Raw genomic sequence first — 22,469 nt, 5'->3', positions numbered from 1 at the left:
TGTGAGGGAGCAGCCGTGTGGCTCTGCTGCAGTGCTCGTGGCCACCATCCTTCCCCTCTGCTCATAGGGACTGTGGTCATCTCCAGCTCTTGTGGGTGCGATGGCACAATCATAGAACGGTTCGGGTTGCTGTGGTCATCTCCAGCTCTTGTGGGTGCGACGGTGAGATCACTGAGTTCCACCCCCCTGCCCTGGGCAGGGACACCTCCCACCAGACCAGGTTGCTCCAAGCCCCCTCCAACCTGGCCTTGAACCCCTCCAGGGATGGGGCACCAACAGCTTCTCTGGGCAACCTGGGCCAGGCTCTCACCACCGTCACACCAAAGAAGTTCTTCCCTAGATCTCATCTCAATCTCCTCTGTTTTGGTTTAAAACCCTTCCCTCTTGTCCTACTAATGAAGGGTCCTGCAAGGATGTGTCCCTGGCACCACTGGGTGGCAAACCTGCCCCCTCCAAGCCCAAAAAGCACCGGGAGACTCCATATCCCCAGCCCTTGTCCTTGGGGAAGGAAAGCCCGAGGACAAGTGACAACTGGAAAACAAATCTGCCGACCACTGGAGCCTGCTGCTGGCAGGGAGCAAAGCCTGTTCCTCCCGAGCTGCCTGCTGGCCTGGCTCCAGGCACAGCCGGGCTCCCGTGGAGGTCACCCCTGCGCTGGCTGCCAGCTTTCCCGGCGTCCTTGGTGGGGAAGGTGGAGGAGAAGCACGAACCGAGGAGCACGGCACCGCGGCCGCCGGGAAAACACGCTCGGCCCTCGCCACCGCCGGGGCTTCTGTTCTCCCCGGATGGGTTTCCACAGCCCTGAGCTCCCTGACAGCTGCAAGCTCCTGCCTCTCTTCCCCATCTCCAAGAAAAAAGGAGGAGCAGGAGGCCGGGGGGGTCCTGCTGCTGCCAACTGGGGTCCAGCCCAGCAGGGCTCCTTAGGGCTGGGGTCACACTGCTGCCTGCCATCACTCACAGCTGAGTTGTTTTTTTCTGTCCCCCCCCCTCCTTGTTTTGTTTGCAAGGGAGACCCGTTTTACATATAATACAGTAATCAGGGCTTGACATAAATAGGGAAACATTGCTGTCTGAGGTGGGAATTGCACCTGCTGGCAGGAGCAGCGAGCGCAGCCCGTGATGCCCCGGAGTCGATCGTTTGTGCAACGAAGTGCAACCACATCTCTCGCCGCCTTCTTGTGCTAATCTGGAGCTCAGCAGCCACCAGCCCACAGACAGATGTGCCACCACCACCTCTGCCGTCTGTCCTCGCCCCGGGAGCCCGAGCAGCCTCTGTTCCTGCAGCTGTGGCCAGCTCTGTCTCCGAGGGATGGAGGAGACCCAAGATGCTCAGCTGAGGGATGTGCTGGCTGCGGTACGAAGCCAACCATCCTCCTCCCTGAGCCCCGAGGCTGCGTTTTATGGGCAGGAGGGTCCTGATGGCAGGATGCCATGGGTGAATGGATGGATTCAGGGATGTGCAGGGCGTGTGGCTCCTGCTTCTGGACCTCATTGCAGGAAAAGTGGCATCTCAGCAGGTATGAGCAGCAGCACTTCGGAGTGAAGTTGTCTCCTGGCGTGGCACCACAGTGGGACACCGGCATTGAGACACCGGCAGTGGGACAGCAAAGCCCAGGGCTGCTCAGTCGCAGGAGCAAAGTCAGCCCAGTCCCTGACACCAGTAGAGATGGGAGAGCAGAAGCTGGCACTATTTAACCTTTCCCTGGGTTATTGCATCTTCCCTTCATGAACTTATCCCTGCCCTTGGCGGGGGGGGTTGGATCTAGATGGTCTTTAAGGTCCCTTCCACCTCTAACCAGCCTATGACTCGCAAGATTGGCTTAGCTACAGGCTTCTCATGTGGAGTCCAAGCTTCCAGCAGGATAAGGTTTCCCCAATGATCATAAATAGAGGTTGCCTTGTTGCCATTGGAGTCTCTATCCCAGCACAGCTCAGTTTGGCTAACGTGGATCCACCAGCTCTGAACTGCTGCATCCACAGCTGAGGCGAGGGTTGGAAGAGGAGCGGTGCAAGGAGAGGGGACGGGACACACACAAACACACACACTCACTCTCCCTCTCTGTGGAGTGAAAAAGATGAGCACAAATCCTGTGGGAACACCAAGCTGTGCAGGCTGCTGCGTGTGCAGGTATTTCTGCTGGGCCAGCACGGAGGGGCAGGGAGGACGTGGAGCTCTAAGAGCATCAGCATTCGAGCAGGAACAGGCAGATCGTGGGCTTCGCTTGCTGAGCTAAGTGAAAACACTCGCTCACTCCCTGGTAGAAATTGCTGTTTATTAGAAAAAAAAAATAAAAATTCATAAATAAAATAATTTCACGTTGCGATTTACATTTTGCAGCTTAAGAGCAGGGAAAAAAATAATAATACCAAAAAACCGCTAGGAGGTGTGTGTGAAATGGCTCTAAGCCTTTCCCATCGGTTCGTTTGCCACACGGCTGCAAATCTGAGGCTGTAGACTTGCCCTCGTCCTTTCACTACCCAGCTCCCACCCCCAAAAACCAGCCTGGCCGGTGCCTAAATAAATTCCTGAGGAACAGGGGAATAGAAATTGGACTAAAAATTGGGGGGAAAAAAAAAAAACAGAGGGAGATTAATAGCAGGATGTATGCTCTCCATCACTGATACGGGGACAATCCCTCCATGCTACTGCAGCAGTCCTGCCCGGAGCACCCAGAGCCTCTCCATCCCCACCACCATCATCTCAGGGGGGACAATCCCTCCATGGTACTGCAGTGGTCCTGCCCGGAGCCCCCAGAGCCTCTCCATCCCCACCACCATCATTTTGGGGGGGGGACTCAGCTTCCTCCTGTCTTCCCCCAGGTCGGACAAAGCCCAGGGACGGTAAATAGTGAGGGGTTGGGAGGAACAGACAGTTCCCAATAAGCACATTCCTACCACCACCAGTCACGGTCTGGTTCCCTAATGAGGACCCCGATAAGGAAGCTGGAATCCCTTTTAACTTCTGATCCACCCAGAGATAAGTCGGTTTAGACATAAACAAGCGCTTCTGTCACCGGCAGCTGCGAGACCCCGCGCTCGCCCCGCGTGGGACCTCACTCTGCTCCCCGGGGAGGTTCTCAGCCAGCTGCATCCACAGCTGCAGGGAGAAGAGGATGACTTGCTCTTCCTCCCTGGTAAAGGTCTTCTGCACAACTCCGTAGGCTTCTCTGGGAGAAGGAGAGGGGAGAAGATGTAAAAATAAGGAATGACGTCTTTCAACCGTTACCGGGTTTTGAGGTGAAGCGAAGTCACCTTCCTGGGCTGGTTTTCTCCACGGGGCCCTCCGAGATCAATTTTTCTTCACTCAAATTGGGAGAAACTAGAGCAGAACTGTGCTGAGAAAAGCATTTCTCTCAGGCCTCGGCGCTGCTTGGAGGTAAGAGGAGGGTGAGGGCAGCTGCTCCGTCCTGCAGCCCGGCTCCCCTCCTGCCCTGCTGTCCCCTGGCGTGGGCACCACACTGGGACACCAGCATCGAGACACCAGCAGTGGGACAGCAAAGCCCAGGGCTGCTCAGTCGCAGGAGCAAAGTCAGCCCAGTCCCTGACACCAGTAGAGATGGGAGAGCAGAAGCTGGCACTATTTAACCTTTCCTTCAGTTATTGCATCTTCCCTTCAAGAGACTGGCTTTTTGGGTAGAGTTCCTGGCTTTTCGGTACTCCGACGAGCCCAGGTTGCCCTCAGCCTTGAGACAGCTCCCACTTGCATGGGTTTAAACTTCTCCCGTGTCACTGTCCCCTCTGATGTGTCCTACAGCTCCTCATCCGACAGGATCAGCACTCTCTTCTCGATGTTTTTGCTCTTTCTGCCGCCCGGTCCCTCTGCCTTGGAGGCCACGTGCCCGTTCTCCCCCGGCGCTTTGCTCTCTGCCTCCTGCATGGACTGCTGGGTGTACTGCTGGTACGCGGGCGAGAAGTTGTGGATGGCATCCTGCACGATGTCCTGGGGGCTTATGGTCTCCTTCAGCCCGCTGGAGATGCTCTGCATCGGGGCGAGGTTTGCTGAAGAACAGGGAGGGTGATGGGACATCAGACAGTCCATGAGATCCAAGTGCTCCAAGGCTGGAGTGACACTTCTCCTTACAAATTCACTATCAGGGCCTCATTGTGGGCCACGTTGGCTCACAGCGGTGAGCACCAAGGAGAAAGGCAACCCCAGCTCCATGTTTCAGAGGATGGAACCTCTGAAATGTACCACGATACCACAATCCCCTAATTCTGCCCATCCACACCTAGGTCTCTTTTCCTTTCCACTCCCTGTGGCTCGTGGGCATCACGAGGGAAGAGGGAGATGGAGCTCAATGAGCACAGGAGAAGGAAACTCCTCTGGTGGCTTTTAGCATCCCATTGATAAAGCTATAAGGCATTGACATTATTGATAATGCTCCTCTTTCCTTATTCACTGATGAAGGAAGGAAGAAGAGAGAAAGAGTTACCTGTTGAGTTTTCTTTCTTTTCTCTGTACACCTGGCAGGTGAAGGCATAGCGCAGGGCGATGGAAGCAAAGAACATCTCAATGCAGATGATGAAGTTCTGGTAGCCAGCAGCCACCGTCCCAGCTCCCACCTCCTTCCCATCGATGATCTGAACTTCAGGGATCACCCCACATTTCTCCAGGATGGCAAGCAGGGTCCCTGTGCAGGGGAAGGGAGAGGGCTTAGCTCTGGTCCTGAGTCCCCAGGTCAGGTGGGGCTTTGGGAGGAGACGCGCTGAGCGTCCGTGGTGGGACCCACCTTGCCAGAAGGAGAGGAAGATGACTGCCTTGATGGTGATGAACTTGAGGACCGGCTCAAATGGGCGCAGCAGGTCCATGGTGGCAAAGTAGAATAGGAAGAGGGCGTAAAGGGCCAGGCTGACGGAGAAGTTGTAGATGATGGTGATGTAGAGGTACCCGCTGTGGACGCTGCAGGTAGAGAAAGAGAGAGAGCTGCTGCCCTGGGCTGCGGGAAGCAAAGAGAGGGCAACTGGAGGCAAGGGAGGAAGAAATTGGGTGGAGATGTGCGTGGCTTTGCCATGGGGGAGAGCACAGCCCAAGAGGGGAAGGAAAGGCAGGGAGAAAGTGGGGAGTGAGGGGCCACACTCAGCTGGTTGGACCTCTTTTGTTACGGCTCACAGGATTTTTGTCCCTTTACTATCTGGGGGCAGTGAGTCTCCATTCCCTTTGGGCTCCCTGTGCTCTCACGACCTGTGTGGCAGCTCCCCGGGGGGGCTGACAGGCCACCCCATCCCTTGTGATGGAGACGGCACCCATCCTGTCCCCTTCACCCTCCCCAGCCTGACCCAGCATCCTCACTTGAAGTCCCCGTCGTGGTACTTCCCGAACGCCTGCAGGATGATGGTGACGATGGCCATGAGGGGTTTCACGATGCAGAACTGCAGCGTGGCCTGCACAGGGGAGAGAGACAGTGTACCCTGGGCAGCAGGAACATCCCACCACCCTCCCTGCAGCTCCTGCCACCCCCGGCCCCTCCTGGGACAGTGACCCAGAGCAGAGAGCAGTTCTCCATCACAGCAGAGAGCAGTTCTCCATCAGAGGAGTGACCAACACTGTGGGGGTGAAACATGAACCAGCTCCAGGTCTGCAGAAGGGAGGGAGCAGGGCTCCTAAAAGCCAGCTCCTGAAAGACAGCGTGGCCACTCCGAGGGGTGGGGGGGGACCGGGTGGTTTGGGGACAGACTGGTGCCAGGATTCAGCCTGCAGCACAGCCCTGGAGAGCCGTCCAGGCCAACCTGGGACTGGACAGAGATGGCAATCTCAGCTCTGCAGTGGGAGGAGAGCCTGACTCAGCAGTGAGTCACAGGCAAGGACAGCGAGCTCCGAGCCCTGCTGCTGGCCAGGTGCCGGCGAGCTGGGGGAGCTGCCTCCCTCGGAGGGAAAATAAACCAAAAAGAGCATCTCAGGAGACTGAGGAAGCAAAACACTCTCAGCAGGGCTGTAGGGAAAGGACCCGCTGCCCGGAGAGCCCTCGGAGCGGAGCTGATGTGCCCCATTGGGTACCCACCTGCTTGCAGAAGCGCAGGAACCCGATGGAGTAGGACATGCCCTGAAGGCAGCAGGTCCCGTAAAAGCAGCTGGACCTGGAAGCAGAAGCCGAGGAGATGCCGTTGGGGCTGCTGGATGGGGAAAGGGGGTGGAGGGTGGAGGAAATCACGGCCCGCTGGGACTTACGCAATGGGCTTCCCTCGGATCTCTGCCATGATGGTGCTCTCCCCTCCGAGGTACTCGAAGCACAGGCTGAGGAAGCTGTAAATCACGAAAGCTGGCAAGGCAAGGGCAGGCACGGTCAGTGGGGCTGATGGAGAGGCAGGGAGGGTTTGCTCCATTTCACATTCCTTCCTGCTCAGGTGTTTTATCCACCCCGGCACCGCATCGGGATTTGGGACACTGGTGGGTGGGAGCCCAGCGAGAGGAGCAGCAGGTCAAATCCATCTGACTTCCAGAGTCGGACACACAGCACAATGTGGACAGGGTTTGTTGCAGAGGCAGCAGCTCCTCCAGGCACACACACAGCCCCTACGTGCCCGTGGCAGCAGCTGGACGTCCCAGCAGTGCCCATGGAGCCAGCCTCCACGCACACCCAGGCAGGAGTGCAATGGTCAGGGACCATCTGTATGGGAAGGACCTCAGAATTGCTACGGGGCAGCCCAAGCGGCTTGTTCCCAGCAAGGAACAGGTTCTGAACAGTTTTCTTGGACATCCCCATCACTTATTTGGCGTATGCTCCAAACCCAAAGTAATACACGTGCCCACAGGCAGGAGTGCAATGGTCAGGGACCATCTGCATGGGAAGGACCTCAGAATTGCTACAGGGCAGCCCAAGTGGCTGGTGACCAGCAAGGAACAGGTTCTGAACAGTTTTCTTGGACATCCCCATCACTTATTTGGCGTATGCTCCAAACCCAAAGTAATACACGTGCCCACACCCCTCTGTTCCCCAGGGGGAGAGCAACAAGGTGGGAGAGCAACCTCAAACTCAACCTTGATGAGCTTCCCCTGCACCTCAAAACATCCCAACTCCCCAATTTCTAAGGTATGTCCACCTTCCCCTTTACAGAAGCTGCATTTCTACCCCAAAGGCAGACAGAAAACTTCTTTCCCCAGGAGCATGACTCTGGGATCCCTCTGAGCCTGCAGGGGTGACCATCCATCTCCATCCCTGCTGCTGATGGAGAAGGAGGGGGAAAGCCTCTGCGTGGAGGAAGAGTGGGAAGTGAAAGAGAGAGAGATTTGCCACTTTGTGCAACCCAGGACACCCCAGAGACACAGGTGAGATGACATCAGCCTCCCCGGCGAGGAGGGGCCGTGCTCACCTTCATAGCAGTCGCGCACCGAGTCGAAGTAGACGTAGTACTGGTGGCTGCCGAGGAGGAGGAGGCTGAGCCAGGAGTCGAAGGCATAGACGGGCACGATGAAGAGGATGCGGATGATGTAGCGCTGCTCCTTGGGGATGGTGTAATTCCTCAGGTGTGTGTAGATCTGCAAAGCACCCAGAGCTGTGGCTACCACCGGACAGGAGGGCAACCAGAGACACCAGCTCACCCTTCAGCAGCTGGGATCCAGGCAGTGCCCAAAACCGTGCCCACCGGTGGTACATTTTGAGGCAGTGGGCAGCACACACCCCCAAGGCACAGAACCAGGTGAGAAACCCCACGGGGTGTCACCTCTGGGCAGTGCCCATGCCCTGCAGACTCTCCCAGCTCCAGCAGCCACCCGGGGAACGCGTGGGCAAAGTCCACCCTCCCCAGCTGCCAGCCCCGGGCTCCCGACGGTGGAGATATCCCCTCCAGGCAGCAACGGGAGGAAATATTTATCCAGGGATGAGTGATTCGCAACGAACTTGGGGGCAATCAATAGGTTTGCCCTTGCGTCAGTCCCAGCACTGAGCCCCGTTCTCTGCTCCATCCTGTACCTGGTGGAAGGTGACGATGAGCGCCGACCACACGAAGATGCCGGAGATGGCCTGCGCTGCTGTGGTGGTCAGGAAAAGCTGCTGGCCCTCCTCGGAGTCATTGTTGGCGGCTGTGAGCAGGACGAGGGCTGGGGATGGTGGGGCTGAAGCCAGTCTGGCCACCGTGCCAGGCCCTGGGGTTCCGGGTGCCATGGGAGAAGGCAAGGCACGTGTGACATTACTCATCTGCAGGAAGGGAGAGGCAATGGGAGTGGTGCAGCAAGGCAGCACCGAGGTAAACTGGTGAAGGGGAAGGTCCTAGAAGATTTCCCAGCCCGCATAGTGTGGACAAACCTCCTGTGAGGTTTATCTTCTCCCCAGTTTTTTTTTTTGCAGGGTATCCCTCACCCACAGCAGCTCATTCACCGTGACTGGGGCTGCTTCTCCCAGTGGGAAAATGCAAACGTCCTTCAAGAGCAGACCCTCTTTCCTCCAAGGAGGTGCACAGGGACCTTGTATCCCCCAAAATACACACTTCTCCTTCCCAGCCTTGCTTCTTCTTGTCTTTTAAGGGGTCACTTTCCCGCTTGGAAGAGAAAGACTTGCCTGTGCTTGTGCTCCTGTGAGATCACGCTTGTGGCTCAGGACCCTTTTCCATCAGGAACCAGAGACTTAAGGGTTAAACTCATCCTTCACCCATGATAATAACGAGCCCCTTACCAACAGCCACCAGGACACCCATATCCTCCTTGGGAGCCCAGAAAACACTGGGATCCCTGCACTCCACCCTTGCAAATTTGCCTTCTTTCCTTGTGGATGGCCTGCTGAGGGCAAACCCGGGGCTGCCCAAGAAGGTTTGGCATCACCCAGGGCGTTTGGCCAACCTTGGCCGTTTTAGGATCACGAGGGTCTCTGTGCCGGCAAAGCCAGTCCTGAGACCTAAGGGGCAACCAGTGGTTCCCTAAATTAAGCCCAAGGGAGCAATCCTTCCGTGCTGCAGGCAGAGCTGCTGCCCTTTGGGGAGCCCTCTGGCATGTCTCCCCCCCGTTGGTCTTCCTCCAAGCTCCATTCCCAGCGCGGAGGGCGGCTGGGGAGTATGGGCACCGTGTACCCTGCGGCTCCAGACAGCAAGGACCAGCCTAATAATACTCTCTTATTTATAGAGCAGCTTCATATCTCAAGGCCAACAGACGCTCCAACTGCCATCTCCGGCCTCTCTTTCTGCTAATCTATGGAAAGCTGCTTTCCCCCCACCAAGTATAACAATAGCAATTAAAAAAACCCAACAAAAACCCCAAACAACCACCTGTGAGCAGAGCTCTAACGATAGAGATGCTTCTCCACACATTGTAAACACAGATTTGAGCTGTAGGTAACTACCGCCTGGGGGTAGAGCCGTGAGCACAGGCAAGAAAATAAGGTTAAGAGTGGTGGGGAACAACCTCGGCCCAATTAACCAACCAACCAACCCAAAGCAGAAGCTCGCCCTGCAGCTTCCTCTCCTGCCCGAACCCCGAACCCCAACCTCGCAGGAGAGGAAGCTCAGCCAGTGTCACATCAACAACCCTAAAAATACCCTTTTTTTCCTGCCTCCCCCCCCCTCCTCTCCCCATTCCGCCTGGCGGGAGCCGCCTGTAAGCGGAGATGCTGGCGAGGTCCCAGGAGCTCACCCCGTGGTACCTGCACCCGGAGCCGGCGGTGGCTGGAGGGACCGATAGTGTTACGGAGGGAGACAGCGAGGAGGGGGGTTTTTTTCCTCCCCGTCACCCTCCGGGAGCCCAGCAGGAAGCAGGATCCCGGGGAGAGCCGGGAAGGGATCTGGTCTTTGGACAGACGGCGAGGACCTGCCTTGTAAACATTAACAGGAGGCCAGAGATAGCTCGGGGAGCGGGGAGGGAGGCGAGAACCCGGCTGTGCCCCCTTCCCCGCAGCTCCTCTCTCTTTCCGGGGGGTGCCCTGCTGCAGGATGGGGACGTACAACCAGATTGGGCCACCATTTCCCTCTGCCACAGCATCCCAGGAGGGAAGGAGGTGATCCAGCTCGCTCCTGGGACACGGTGGAGAGCTGTGCTCATCGCCAGATCTATTTTTTCTCTTTTGGACCCGGCGCCGTGCCATGGATGCTTGGCCCCAAGACATCCCGACCCCTATCAGCTCTTCCAGCCATGGTGGGACGAGCAGGGTGGCACCAGTGGCCGGTCCTGGCAGGCTCCCCAACATTGTCACACTCTGAAGGCGGCAGAGCAAGTCGTTAAAAACAAAAGCCATGGTGCCGCTCGGAGCCAGGGCTCCCAGCTCCAGAGGTAATTAGATCCCGGCTGTGTGAGGTAGCCGGGCAATTCAATGCAGCCAGAGAGCCATTTGCTTCCAAAACAAAGGCGGTGAGAAGACAGGGAGAATAATACCGGCTGTAAACCAGCTCCTCCATGGGACCATACTGGTGCCACGTCCAGTCTGGCTGTTTTCAGACACCTTGCCCCACACAGGTGTGTGCTGTTACACTCACTCCCCGGGGAAATTAGAGGCAGGGAGCGAGCAAGGAGCAGAAAATAAAATTAACTGAGTGGTGACACCTGTGTTCAGGCCACCTGCAAACAGGGCTTTTCACCTTGAGAGGGATTCCCCTCGAAGGGATGCCACAGCCCGGACTCTCAGTGTCCCTCCCCCTGTCCCCACGGCTCCTGGGACAAATCTGGGGTGGTGGGAAAGGAAAAGCAGCCCCCGTGGCTCCCCCCACCAGTGTCTGTGTGGTAAAGGGGGAGGAATCCCCCCATTCCAGGGAGCAGAGTGTCCAGACTCTGCCCCAGCAGCACAGGAGACATGCATTTCCTCCTGATTGCTGAGGGATAAAGCAGGGACATGGGGGCAGGGGTGGCACAGAGAGGGTGATCAGGTAAATAACACCCACCCCCACAGCACCCCGCAGAAAGGACCTATAGCACCCAGCTATAAATCAAGGCAGGGCAGCACCAAGCCCTCCTTAAACCCCTTCCAAGGAGTGGGTGATGCACAGAGGGCTCTGCCCCCCCACCAGCAGCACCCATGGGTGCTCATGGCCGATGGCTGGGGTAACCTCAGCTCTGCAGATGGGTGCACACACACCCCCAAACCACCCCCCCAGGGCTCCCACTCACCCTGTGGGGCTCCTCCGGGCTGCTCGGCATCCCCTGTGCCCTCCTCCACCTGCACCCAGGGGTGAGACTCCTCCTCCGGGCACCCTGCCCGCCCGCTGCCACCCGGGCTGTGCCCCGGGAGAGCTGGAGCAGCAGGTCTTGGGCTTTGCCTCCCGCGGGGGGAGAAAAAAAAAACAAAACAAGCTGCCCAACTTACCTTTCCAGTCCACCCACGCCCCGGAAAGCAAACAGGGATGGAAAAGCCACCCGTGAAACGCCACGCCGCTGGCCCCAGCCCCTGGGTGACAAAAAGTGGGTGATTGGGAATTAATTCCGACCCGCAGAACGGCGGTGACAAACAGCTGGCGGTGGCAGTGGATGGGTTTTTGGGGCAGGGCTTCCCCCTGGTTTATGGCAGAGCAAAGTCGAAGGGCCAATGGCTCGTGGGCTAATTTATCACCCGTGGAAAAGGCAGGAAGATAAGTCTGTCCTGGCTCCGGGTATCAAACAGGAGAGATCTCCGCATCCATCCTTTATCCGCCACCCCATGTGGAGCTGGGGGGGCACAGAGCCTGGAAATGAAGGGGGTTACGTTGTGGTGGGACTTCTTTTAGGGAGTAACACTCAGCTCTTCAGGGCGTAGCGGTGGGATGGAACCCTATGGCTACGGGGGAAGAGGTGATTTACATTCCACCTGCTAATTAGCGCCTGGTTCCCACAAGTTGGTGGAGCTACGGGCACCATGAGAGCACCAGGATTTGGGAATTTTGTGGGGGGGAAGAATCCCTACTCACAAACCAGGATCGACGTTGACAAACTCCACATGCCTCTCTCAGCCCTCCCAGACAAAAAAAAAAAAAAAAAAGCGTAGCGGTGGGATGGAACCCTATGGCTACGGGGGAAGAGGTGATTTACATTCCACCTGCTAATTAGCGCCTGGTTCCCACAAGCTGGTGGAGCTACAGGCACCATGAGAGCACCAGGATTTGGGAATTTTGGTGGGGGGAAGAATCCCTACTCGCAAACCAGGATCGACGTTGACAAACCCCACATGCCTCTCTCAGCCCTCCCAGACGAAAAATAAAATTAAAAGTGAAAAAGAAGGAAAATCTGGAGTTCTGACAGATGCAAATCTTTGATTCTTGGAAGCACAGTTCGGAAATTATTTTTAGATGAAATTTCTTGTCAAGGGCAGCTGCAAGCCTGCAGTGTTTGAATGTACTTTTAAAAAGTTTCATTTCTCACAATCCCTTAAAAACTGTAAATAACCCTTACTTCAGAGAAGAGTCCTTTCGAAATGTGTTTTTTGCTTTTCTACTCACAGGGGATTTTTTTCTAGCATCAGAACTGACCCAGCAATTGGATCTACGTGGGGCCAGTGCAGGTTCTGAGCTGATTCTGCTGATACTGACAGGTCTCAGTGCAGAGCAGGTCACCCCTGCCCAGAATTCAAATGTGAGACCTGGCCTCCATCTGCTCGCTCGAGTTCATAAGTGACAAAAGTGTGGAACAGCTAACTTAAAAATTTACTATGTGGTGTTATTTGTTACAAGAAGAGGTAAAACCAAAAGCACTTCCCAAGCAAATGGCAAAATTTGGCTATTAAGCATTGCATCGACTTAATCTCTTCATCTAATGCTCTTTTTCAATGGATTTGAGAGAAACAGCCCTGTGTAACCCCCTCCAGCCCCTTCTGCGCCCGTATCTCCTGTGACAAGTCCTGAGGAGAGGGAGAGCACCGCAGGTGGCCCAAATATTTGCTACCTTGATGTGCTGGCACCAAGTATTCCATAAGCAGCTGTTACTGTGGCTTTTTCCCACTGCTAATTTGGGTTCCTGCCTTCCACCCCAATGTCAGCTTTCATGAAACTTGCAGAGCATAATTATCTGCCTTTCTTTAAAATGGGGAGTGAAAGTGGAAAGAAGGATCCAGACTACACCAGGAAAGGGACTGACACAGGGACAAAAGCACTCATATAGGACTCATTTCCTTAAAAAAACAGGCAGGAAAATATTTCCTATTATGTAATCGCTGCTGATTTGTCACCGAGGCTCGTATTTCAATTGAAGTGATCTTTACAGAGCAAAAAAAAAGAAAACAGGTAAAATTAGATTTGTCAATGTTTCTTTTATTCACCCTGCGCTGGGTGTTGCCCCTTTGCGGTCCGGCGTCGCTACAGAGCTTGGCATCTGTCGCTCCTGAGGACTGGAGCACAGAGCCCTGCCCGTTCCCAAACACACAGCCCACCCAACGGGATAAAAATAATCCTTCTCTTGTACGTCGAGACAATCGTGTCTCGTCCCCTGACTGTAGGGACTGCAAACCTGTCACAGTAACAGAACCCAAAACGCGTTCTACACAGTAGAGAAAAATCCGCGAAATTCCTCAGTACGTCCAAAACCAGCACAAAGACATTCCATCATTTTCATTTCTCGTCCTTTTAAATAAGTGGCGATGAGTCATGGACTCAAGATCATTTCCTTGAATCCAGATGGCACAACTTCACCACACTTGGCAACTCCGGATCACTTCCCGTAGAGCCTGTATTCCTTCCACGGTCTTGTCCTTTAAAGCCATGGCCAGAAGAACAGGTTTGTTCCCGGCTTCCTGAGACACGAACGCCACCAGGTTTTTGGCACAAACGTGGACGAGAGGCTGGAAAAGCAAAATATACAGATGTAGATGGAGCTCTCACAGCTGGCAGAGCTCTTCCACGTGAGTTGGGAGAGGAAGAGCCCTGCAACGACACGGAGCACGTGGAGAACCTCCCGATACCGGACTCAGACCCAGCGTGCAGTTTGCGGAGCGGTTCCAGCACAACTGGGAACAAACATGAGTTCAGCAAAAGCCAAGTCACGGCACCAGGAATTTCAGAAAGCACTTTCTCAACCAAATCAAAAGGGAAGAGTTTGGACCCATGAGCGACAACACACAAACCGCCCTGAAACGACTTAACTGGAGCTGCACTTGAAATCCAGTTTTGCATCGGAGAATCCTTCCTTCTGCGAATCCTCCCACCCAAACTACGTCACCAAATATCAAATTATATGAACAGCCCTGGATCAAAATGCCTCTATTTCCATCACAGCCAGCTTTCTGAAGATGTCTCCAAGTACACTTGTCTTTTAAAAACTTGTTGCTGAAGAGAGTACGTTCCGCTGACAAGCTCTGGAAAAAAACCTGTTATTTTTCACAATTCCTAGAGTCCCTGAAATACAATCTTTGCATACCGTGTGTAAAAGAACATGTTGGTTTTGATTTTAACAGAATGAAAACCAGAAATAAGTAGTTAAGCTGAAGAAAGGGAAAAAAAGAGATATAATCTTCTTAATGAGGTTTCTTTAACAAGAACACCCAGCTTGCGTATGCTTTATTTATACCCACAGTTATGTATTTATCAGAAGGATGAGTCTGCTTGATTTTAGCTACCAATGTGGTTTGGAAGCGTGCACCATCCCAAATGGGGATGTTAATGGTTACAAGTGGGAAGGCAGCAAATTAGCGAAGACATTTTCTTCGACTTTAGACCGATTAAGTTGATAAAATGGTTTAAAAATACTAAGTAACGAAGTAAACAAAGGCACATCCCATTTCCAAATAAAACACAGAACCAGCGTGGGGGTAGAGGTGGTCAGAATTAGCAGACATCATGCCAGGGAAAGCAAAGCATTCTCCCATCCAGAGAAGGAAGGCTATTGCTGGAGAACGAGAACTCCATAAGGGGAAGACACGGATAGAATCAGGAACTTGTGTTGCTAGAGCTGTTCTAGTTAAGGTTAGCAACTAATAGTTGGTAGCTCCAACCCTGATGGAAAGCCATGTAATCTCGTAGCTCTGTAACTTTCTGTTTTAATGCTTGACTAGTTGACGCTTTGCGAAATACATTTTCTTCTGCTTTCTCTCCAGCTTTGTGAAACGGTCGATAAAAACTCATTTTGTTGAAGCAAAACAAATTAAACTTTATCAAGGGTAGGTGCTGGCAGGCACACTTGGAAGAGGGCAACTAAAGTCCATTACGGGGCTGGCATAGATTGGGATGGGGTGGGGGTGAGAAAAGGGACTTCAGAAGGAAAACAAACTCACTGAAACAGAAACCTAAAAAAGGTTATCAAAGGCTGCATGTTTGATCTCGCAACCCTTAAATCAACAGGAGCTTTATCAAACCTTCCATAAACACGGTGAAGCAATCCATACCCTGCAGGACACACTGTAGCAGATCTCCAAACCACTGACAACTAGTTAACGTTTTGTTACGTCAAAGAGCAGAGGAGCACTCATACTTTCCTGATGAACTCCTCTTCCCTCTGAAGAGATTTAAAAATTAATCTTACTGCTCTGCAAACGCTGCTGAATTTCTGTGATTCACTAACTCCCTGGCAACTCGCACAGCCCCACCTGCTACATTTTCCCTTTACCATAGAATCACAGAACTGTCTGGGTTGGATGGGACCTTTCAGATCATTGAGTCTGACCATCAACCCAACACTGACAAACCCTCCATGACCCGTGTCCCTCAGCACCACGTCTGCCCGGCTTTGAAATCCCTCCAGGGATGACAACTCCACCGCTGCCCTGGGCAGCCTGTTCCGAGGGCTGACAACCCTTTCGGTGTAGGAATTTTTCCTAATATCCATTTATCCCATTCATCCTTGCTGCCTGTGCACCCGCTCTCACCTCATCCTTGCCCAGCAGCACCTTTGTGGTGAGCGATGGCCGGCCCACGTTGTCCCCGACAGTGTTGGGGTCCACGTAGACGATGGTCCCCATCTTGCCGTACTGCGTGACCACCACGAGGACGGAGTTGGAGAAGGCCGTGCAGACCACCTCCGTTGGGACGCCGTGTACCACCTCCTCCCGCTGCTTGGACGTCACGATGGGACCCGCTTCCATCGCTGCGGAAAAAAGAACAATAAAGCAACAGCCACAATAAAATAACATTAGATTAAAAACACGGCCCACGGGCTATATAAAGCCCAAATCCTTCCCTTCACTTGAAATACCCAGGCTAAGTTGATTTCAGAGCACAAACGCCTCCAGAGGTGTGTGTTTGTGACAGGAACAGTGGCCAATATCCCGCACCCTACCCAGGCTAAGTTGATTTCAGAGCACAAAGGCCTCCAGAGGTGTGTGTCTGTGACAGGAACAGTGGCCAATATCGCGCACCCCTGACCGGGGGGGGACATTTAACTGGCCGGCAGCCATGGCCTGCGCTCCCCCCGAGCTGCCATGTGTCAGGGTTCCGTTGCTAACCACACTTCCACAGCGATGGCACCCATGGAGCAGGCCACCCCGGAGCCCGACCCGCCGTGCCATCCCCTCCCGGTGGCCGACAACCGACGTGGGGGGCGACCCCGGAGCCCCGCTTTCCCCCTGCCCCGCAGGCCCCGGCCGCTTCCCCAGGGAGACGCCCCCCCTCAGGCCGGGCCGAGGTTTGAAGGCCCCTACCCGCGCCGGGCCCCGCCGCTCTCCGACCGGGCCCGCCTCCCCGAGGCGGAAGCGGTGACTTTCCCCTCCCTCCGCCGGTCCGCGGCGCGGGGAGATGGCGCAGGCCCGGCCGCCGCCCTGCCCTCCCCTCAGCGCCGCGCCGCCATTACCCGCCGCCGCTCGCCCGCCGCCATCTCCAGGCCCGCCCCCGCCCGCTCTCCTCAGGGGCATTGTCGGCCCCGGGGCTGCTCCCCTTCCCCCGGACCGGCCTCCTCGGCCGATTTTTCCCCGTTTTACACCGGTTTCCCCTCGCGTGGGGATGTCACCCGGCAGGAGCCCACCCACGGCCGTGAGGGAGCGGCGTGTGCCCCTTCTCAGGCCCCTGAGGGGACATGGCCGACCTGCGGGCTGCAGAGAGGCTGTGAATGTTGGGGGGTTTTGTCCCCCTTTTTCACCCCGTTTCCACATGGGATGCGACCGCTCACACCCGTTGGGTGATGTCGGGCCACACTTGTGCAGTCCCATCAAAAAAAGACTGGTTTTGGAGCCATGGAAGCGGGCCCCGTGACAGGGGCCTGGCTGCCATGTTGGGGGCTGACACACTCCGACCATGGTACGGTGACGTTAGTTTTTGTTAATTGCACACAGTTAATTCAGTGCTAATTCTTGTTCGTCTTTGAAATACTGGTACTCATGAATAACTCTGTATAAAAAGTTCTACAAAGCTCTGAAAATTGGGCTTTCTCAGGGGTTTGCAACTTCCCGGAGTTTTGCAATTGCTGCATCTAAAATGTGCTCCAAACCTTGGTTTCTAGCTGTTAGCTCTCCTTTAATGGCATTTTCACCAAAATGTTGTAATGTCTGGCTGCAGCAATAGCAACTTGGGTTATCTGTTCAGGTAACCTCTCTTAAGAACCTAATATTTTTTATTTATTTTTAAAATGAAAAGTATTAACAACACTTGATTAGAGGAAGAGTGTGTAAACCTTGTGGTGAGAATCCTTTAAGGCACCATTAGAGAGCAGCAGAGATCCACGGAAAAGCTTTGAATTCAGCAGGTTACTCTTGTGGTTAATTCAAACCCAGAGGCCTGATACCTTTCTGGCCCTCCTTGCCATCTGGCAAATGGTCTGTGTTCCAGCACTGCGAAAAAACCAACATCCCTCTTTCTTGCTCACCACAATCACTGGAGACTTTGCCTGTGTGAGGGAGATAATGGGAGCTCTTGTCAGTAAAGCCTCCTGACTCATAAATAAGTTTATTCCTGCTCCTGCCTTCTCCGGAGAATAATTTTACTTGAGGAAACACAAAGGACCGAATTCTTCTTTCCATCCTTGCTGGCCTCCATGTTATTTTTGACACAACAGGAGGACAGAGAGAGTCCACTCTAGTTCAGATTTACATGGAAACACTGTATTTCTCTATTTTGTATTAGTTTGGGACGGAAGAGTTATCTTTAACAGTTTCAACCAGTAGGATATCTCATTTTGGCATGCAGCTGAGGTGGGATACAGCAAACTCGAGAAGCAGATGGCAGGGCGTAGTTGAAAGTAAATACATTTAAAAGTGAACTAAGAAGGCGGCTTCTATTGTCTGTGTGGCTGAGGCAGGGGACGGAGATTTGAGAATATACACGGTGGCAGGTAACGGGACCTTTCCCGAGGGGTCTGTCTGCCTCCCACCTGCTTCCCAGCTTTTTCTGGCTGAGAAGGACAGGTATCTGTACTTACACTCCCGGTATCTGTAGCAATTTTCCTCCAAAGATCCCTAACCACATTGCCAACAATATTCCATTTAGCTTCATAAACTCTCTTTTGACGTAAGAGATTATTAATGTACCCCATTTTACAGTCCGAGGGAAATAAACAACGGAGACAGACAGCAGTTCAGAGCCATCAAACCCTCGGCTGGAGATTCTGCAGGATTTCAGGATCCCTCCTTCCACTCCCATGTACTTGCTGCTGAAGAAACATAAGTCGTGCATGTCACTGTCTCAATTACCAGAGAAAATCAATGGCTGTGCAGCCCCGTGCTTTGACAAGAAAAACTACCCATAATATTGCGGCTTTATATCTTTATTATTATTTATTTGAGCAGTTTCTTACTACTCTCCTTTTTAAACTGCTTAAGTGCCTCTGTGTGTGTAGACTGGAAGGAGGCTGCTTTTTATAATAATCTTTGCATTTATCTGAAGTGATTTTATAGAGTGAACGTGTAAGATCCACAGAGCATCAGAAATGTTTCCCACTTCTCTCAGAAACTAGACACACAGCGTTTCAGGACATCCATTAATAATCCCTGCTCTTGGGAGCGCCTTGCTATCAAAGTGCCGGGTTGGTTTATTAGTTTACAGGTTATTACTTCTCTCGTTTAGATTTCTCTCTTGTATCTTTTGTGATGCAGAATATAGACTGTGAGCTGGAACCTCAGGTGCAGCTGGGCTCTGGGCTGCGCAGCCGAGGAGAGAGGAAAGGAATTAGTTTGCTCCCCGATGCGGCAGCTGCTTGGGAATTATTCTGACCCTTGTTATAAATCAGGTACGTGAAGAGAGCAGCCTTTTAAGTGTGTTCCTCTGGCCAGGCGGTACCTGAGCGCTCCTCTTCCCCTTATTCCTGTCACAGCAAGGTCGGGAGGATGTGGGTGGTGCAGGGTTGTGTGAGCACTCTCTTTGTGGGGATGTTGTGGGTGGGAGGGATGGCAGAAATTCACCTCCTGGTGCTTTCCAGGGGTTCCTACTGCATTTAAATGGGGTCTGGCAGACATGGTGTTCCGAAAAATACTCCTACACCAAGACCCTTGGGAAGCAGGTAGAGGAGCACATCTGGAGCTCTTCTCAAAGCTTTAACTCCAGAAATCTGGTCTCCCTGGCTGGGCTCTCCCTGCAGTCAATGGAGAGGGGCTTTGAGCACATCTGGAGCTCTTCTCAAAGCTTTAGCTCCAGAAATCTGGTCTCCCTGGCTGGGCGTTAATGGAGAGGGGCTTTGTCACTGCTTGGTGCAAAGTGGGAACAGAGCTTTCACTCTGGCTCTCTGCAGTCAGGAGTGAAGTCTTCTCCTGCAGCTGACGCTGGTTCTTTTTATCTCCTGGTTTCTAGATCTCAGCCTGACATGGGCATGGGCTTCCTGAACATGACCCAAACCCAACTGCTTCTGCACATGGACAGAACCAGGACCTCAGGTTGTCAGGGAAGCCCAGGGTTGGAGCTTGGTCACTGCTTGGTGCAAAGTGGGAACAGAGCTTTCACTCTGGCTCTCTGCAGTCAGGAGTGAAGTCTTCTCCTGCAGCTGATGCTGGTTCTTTTTATCTCCTGGTTTCTAGATCTCAGCCTGACATGGGCCTGGGCTTCCTGAACATGACCCAAACCCAACTGCTTCTGCACATGGACAGAACCAGGACCTCAGGTTGTCAGGGAAGCCCAGGGTTGGAGCTTGAGCAGCTGAGGAGTTCAGACGTGTCCAGGATTAGATGACACCTAAACAGCACTCTCTGAGTTAAAGCTCTGGGAGTTTCACTTTATGGGCTCATATTTTGAAGGAAGGTGAGGGGATTCTGGCTCTTCTGTGCATTGATCCCTTTACTATGTTCCCTAGAACAATGAGTAGTATAATTTCTTTTTCTGAGAGAAAAGTCTAAGAGGTTTGCTTTGTTCTTAAGTTCTCCACATGGCTCTTACTGTAAGGGCCATCTCTTATTTCATTCTTTGCATGCATAAGAGGAAAGTTAAGCCAATCAATTGGGCATTGCAGAACCACTCTAAGCTGTTTAGTTGTTGATTAAACCTCTTTTTTTTTTTTTCCCCAGTGTATAATTCAGCTGGAAAAAACACATCCTTTTAAGAAAAAATAAACATAAAGCTCTCTTTCTGTGTGAGCTGCACTCAGCTGCACATCTGAAATGGAAAAGCTGGCTGTCTTTGCATGCCTGAGACTGTCGGGTCGTGCTATTGTTTTGTTTTCTTGCATTTGCAACTTAGTCAGGAAACAATATGGGAATGTTCATCAGTGTTTGTGTAAATAGTAACTGCCCACGTATGAGCACTGGCATATTTTCCTGCGAAAGCTCAGCGTGCAGGGTAGGATTTAAAAACATGGCAGGAAGCCAGCACACTCTGGCTGGGCCTGGAAACATCTAGGTAGCAATTTGACTGGAGCTCTTCGGGATTTTTTTTTTTTTTTAAGTCAGATTTAGCAACCTATAAATAGAGGAGTACTCCAGCCCTTGTAGGACTTTGTTATGCTGTGTCATTTGTGTTTTCTGAGCTGCTGTGCAGGCTGGGGAAGGAGAACTTCAGATCCCTGGGGCTGGGATGAGAAAGGAGCTCCCTTGGTGCTGGGGGAGAGTTTCAGACAGGGGGTGCAACTGCTGCAATCGCAGAGCCTGGTGAAAGTACAAGTCACAGCTACAGAAGGATATTGCTGAAAACACTTTCTTGGGTGTTTGATCTCAAACAGCCGTAGTTTTCATATATTCAGTCCCTTTAAAACCAGCAGATCCTACATTTCTTTGCAAAAAAATATCCAGAAATTATTTTGATGACTGAAATGAAAATTACGTTCTTGAAATGTGTGAAATACATCTCCAGAGTATCTCCAGACTACCTAAAAGGACTAAAAGAGCTCCAGCCACCTAAAAGAGTCAGGATTACATCATGCAGTCAACCAGGTGCTGCCTAACGATAATTTTATCCTCGGTATTTTCCATGAGAGAACAGCTGGCTCTACTGGACACTGCAGCCAGGGGGTATGGAGCAGACAGAGTCATCATGAGGCAAGATTGAGTTTGAGTACTGTTTACATAATTTTCATTTGTCAAATAACAGCCCCACATAGATCATGACGATGACAGCGCCTGTGGATGGTGTCATCCATCACCGGATCCACCCTGGGAGCAGCAGAAGCTTCGCGTTACTGGAATGGCTGAAGAAATTATTTCCATGGATCAGTAAAGACAGCAGTAATTGCCATAAAGCTCGCCATAGTTTATGCAGGAGTTTTTCAGCTGCTCTGTTGGTCTGTCAGATGAGAGACAGCATGCAAATGGAGTGGATCATAAAAATAATTGTAGCATAGCCTCTAAGAACAAAACTCGTACCACTCTGTTCTGAAGAAGTGCAAAAGTGCAGAAAATAACAACGTGGCTCTTGCAGGAGCAGCAAGAGAATGTCAGAGCATTAGTATGATACTAATAGTATAGTCAGTTGTATGAATCACTTAATTGTGACAGAAAATTAAATAGTGGTGTTGTCTAGAATTCACCCATAGTTAAAATGATATATGTTGATGAGACAAATGCCCTGTGTGCCGCCAGTAATAAATTAGCTCCTCTTTCAAGTGAGAAAACAATTAAAAACTTAGTTGAAAAGGGCATATTTTCTCTGTGGCCACTGATCCACTCAAACTCTGGAAATAATAAAGTGTTTCTAATAGTTGTTCATTATTACGCAGTTGAAAGAGGAAAAATCCGCTGTCTCATTATGTTCAAGACAGTTATGAAATTGCATTGGGAATATTTGAAAATGTAAGAGGCATATAACCAAATGGTATCAACTTTGACAATGTATCATCATTTGCAGCTCATAATGCTGCTGTTAACTTTGGGAGATATCAGTCGGTGCATACAGTGGAAAATGAGAATAAATATTTACTTTTTGTTTATATCCTGCATACATAACAGCAAGGTACGCAGTAGATAGGTCATGATTCAATTTTGAGGGTTGTGTAACACAACTTTCAGAATTGCAGGAGATATTAATTTTGCAAAACTCAAATATGTGGAAACATTGAGGCATTTCCCAACCAACTGGGCAACTCTGCGCCTTGCCAGGGAAACAATAACAAAATCACTTCTGGGTATTTCAAATTACTCTTGAACGGGAGGTGAAGATTGGCCCCATCTGGTTTTTAAGTTCTTTATAGATGTTGAAGATGGGGCTGGTGGAAATGCCTGGTGCCTGAATGCTTCCTCTTTCATAGTACCTTAATATTTTTTGCCATCTAGTCAAAATTAAAATGCTCTCTGGTGCGGAGGTTTAGCACATTTTATGCT

At 52.3% G+C, this 22,469-nt stretch overlaps 2 protein-coding genes across 8 annotated transcripts; both read right to left on the bottom strand.

Moving 5' to 3' along the window:
- Positions 1–2,106: 2,106 nt before the first annotated feature.
- On the bottom strand, positions 2,107–11,112 carry TMEM184A (transmembrane protein 184A). 4 transcript variants are annotated; one of them, XR_001412514.1, is made up of 10 exons: positions 11,021–11,112; positions 7,908–8,132; positions 7,309–7,474; positions 6,167–6,257; positions 6,000–6,075; positions 5,291–5,382; positions 4,731–4,900; positions 4,434–4,631; positions 3,227–3,999; positions 2,107–2,268 (listed from the first exon to the last, which is right to left on the bottom strand). XR_001412514.1 is itself a non-coding variant. In XM_014946204.1 (9 exons), the coding sequence occupies exons 1-9, from the start codon at positions 11,048–11,050 to the stop codon at positions 3,749–3,751; spliced, it is 1,299 nt and encodes a 432-aa protein (XP_014801690.1). In that variant the 5' UTR covers positions 11,051–11,112; the 3' UTR covers positions 2,283–3,748. The 4 variants fall into 4 exon arrangements, 3 of the variants coding, with proteins under 3 accessions (XP_014801690.1, XP_014801692.1, XP_014801691.1); XM_014946204.1 differs by lacking the exon at positions 2,107–2,268 and having other exon boundaries at positions 2,283–3,999; XM_014946206.1 differs by lacking the exons at positions 2,107–2,268; positions 11,021–11,112 and adding an exon at positions 9,557–9,688 and having other exon boundaries at positions 2,283–3,999.
- Positions 11,113–13,107: 1,995 nt separating this feature from the next.
- On the bottom strand, positions 13,108–16,694 carry PSMG3 (proteasome (prosome, macropain) assembly chaperone 3). 4 transcript variants are annotated; one of them, XM_014946180.1, is made up of 3 exons: positions 16,595–16,694; positions 15,675–15,892; positions 13,108–13,655 (listed from the first exon to the last, which is right to left on the bottom strand). In XM_014946180.1, exons 1-3 carry the CDS (start codon positions 16,653–16,655, stop codon positions 13,503–13,505), a joined length of 432 nt encoding a protein of 143 aa, XP_014801666.1. In that variant the 5' UTR covers positions 16,656–16,694; the 3' UTR covers positions 13,108–13,502. The 4 variants fall into 4 exon arrangements, with proteins under 4 accessions (XP_014801666.1, XP_014801668.1, XP_014801670.1 ...); XM_014946182.1 differs by lacking the exon at positions 16,595–16,694 and adding an exon at positions 16,446–16,536; XM_014946184.1 differs by lacking the exon at positions 16,595–16,694 and adding an exon at positions 16,085–16,345.
- Between the last annotated feature and the right edge of the window lie 5,775 nt (positions 16,695–22,469).

Source organism: Calidris pugnax, unplaced genomic scaffold (genome assembly GCF_001431845.1).
Source record: "Calidris pugnax isolate Ruff unplaced genomic scaffold, ASM143184v1 scaffold123, whole genome shotgun sequence".
Taxonomy (NCBI): domain Eukaryota; kingdom Metazoa; phylum Chordata; class Aves; order Charadriiformes; family Scolopacidae; genus Calidris; species Calidris pugnax.
Note: the sequence above shows the minus strand (reverse complement) of the source record. Positions and strands in the feature narration are given on the sequence as shown.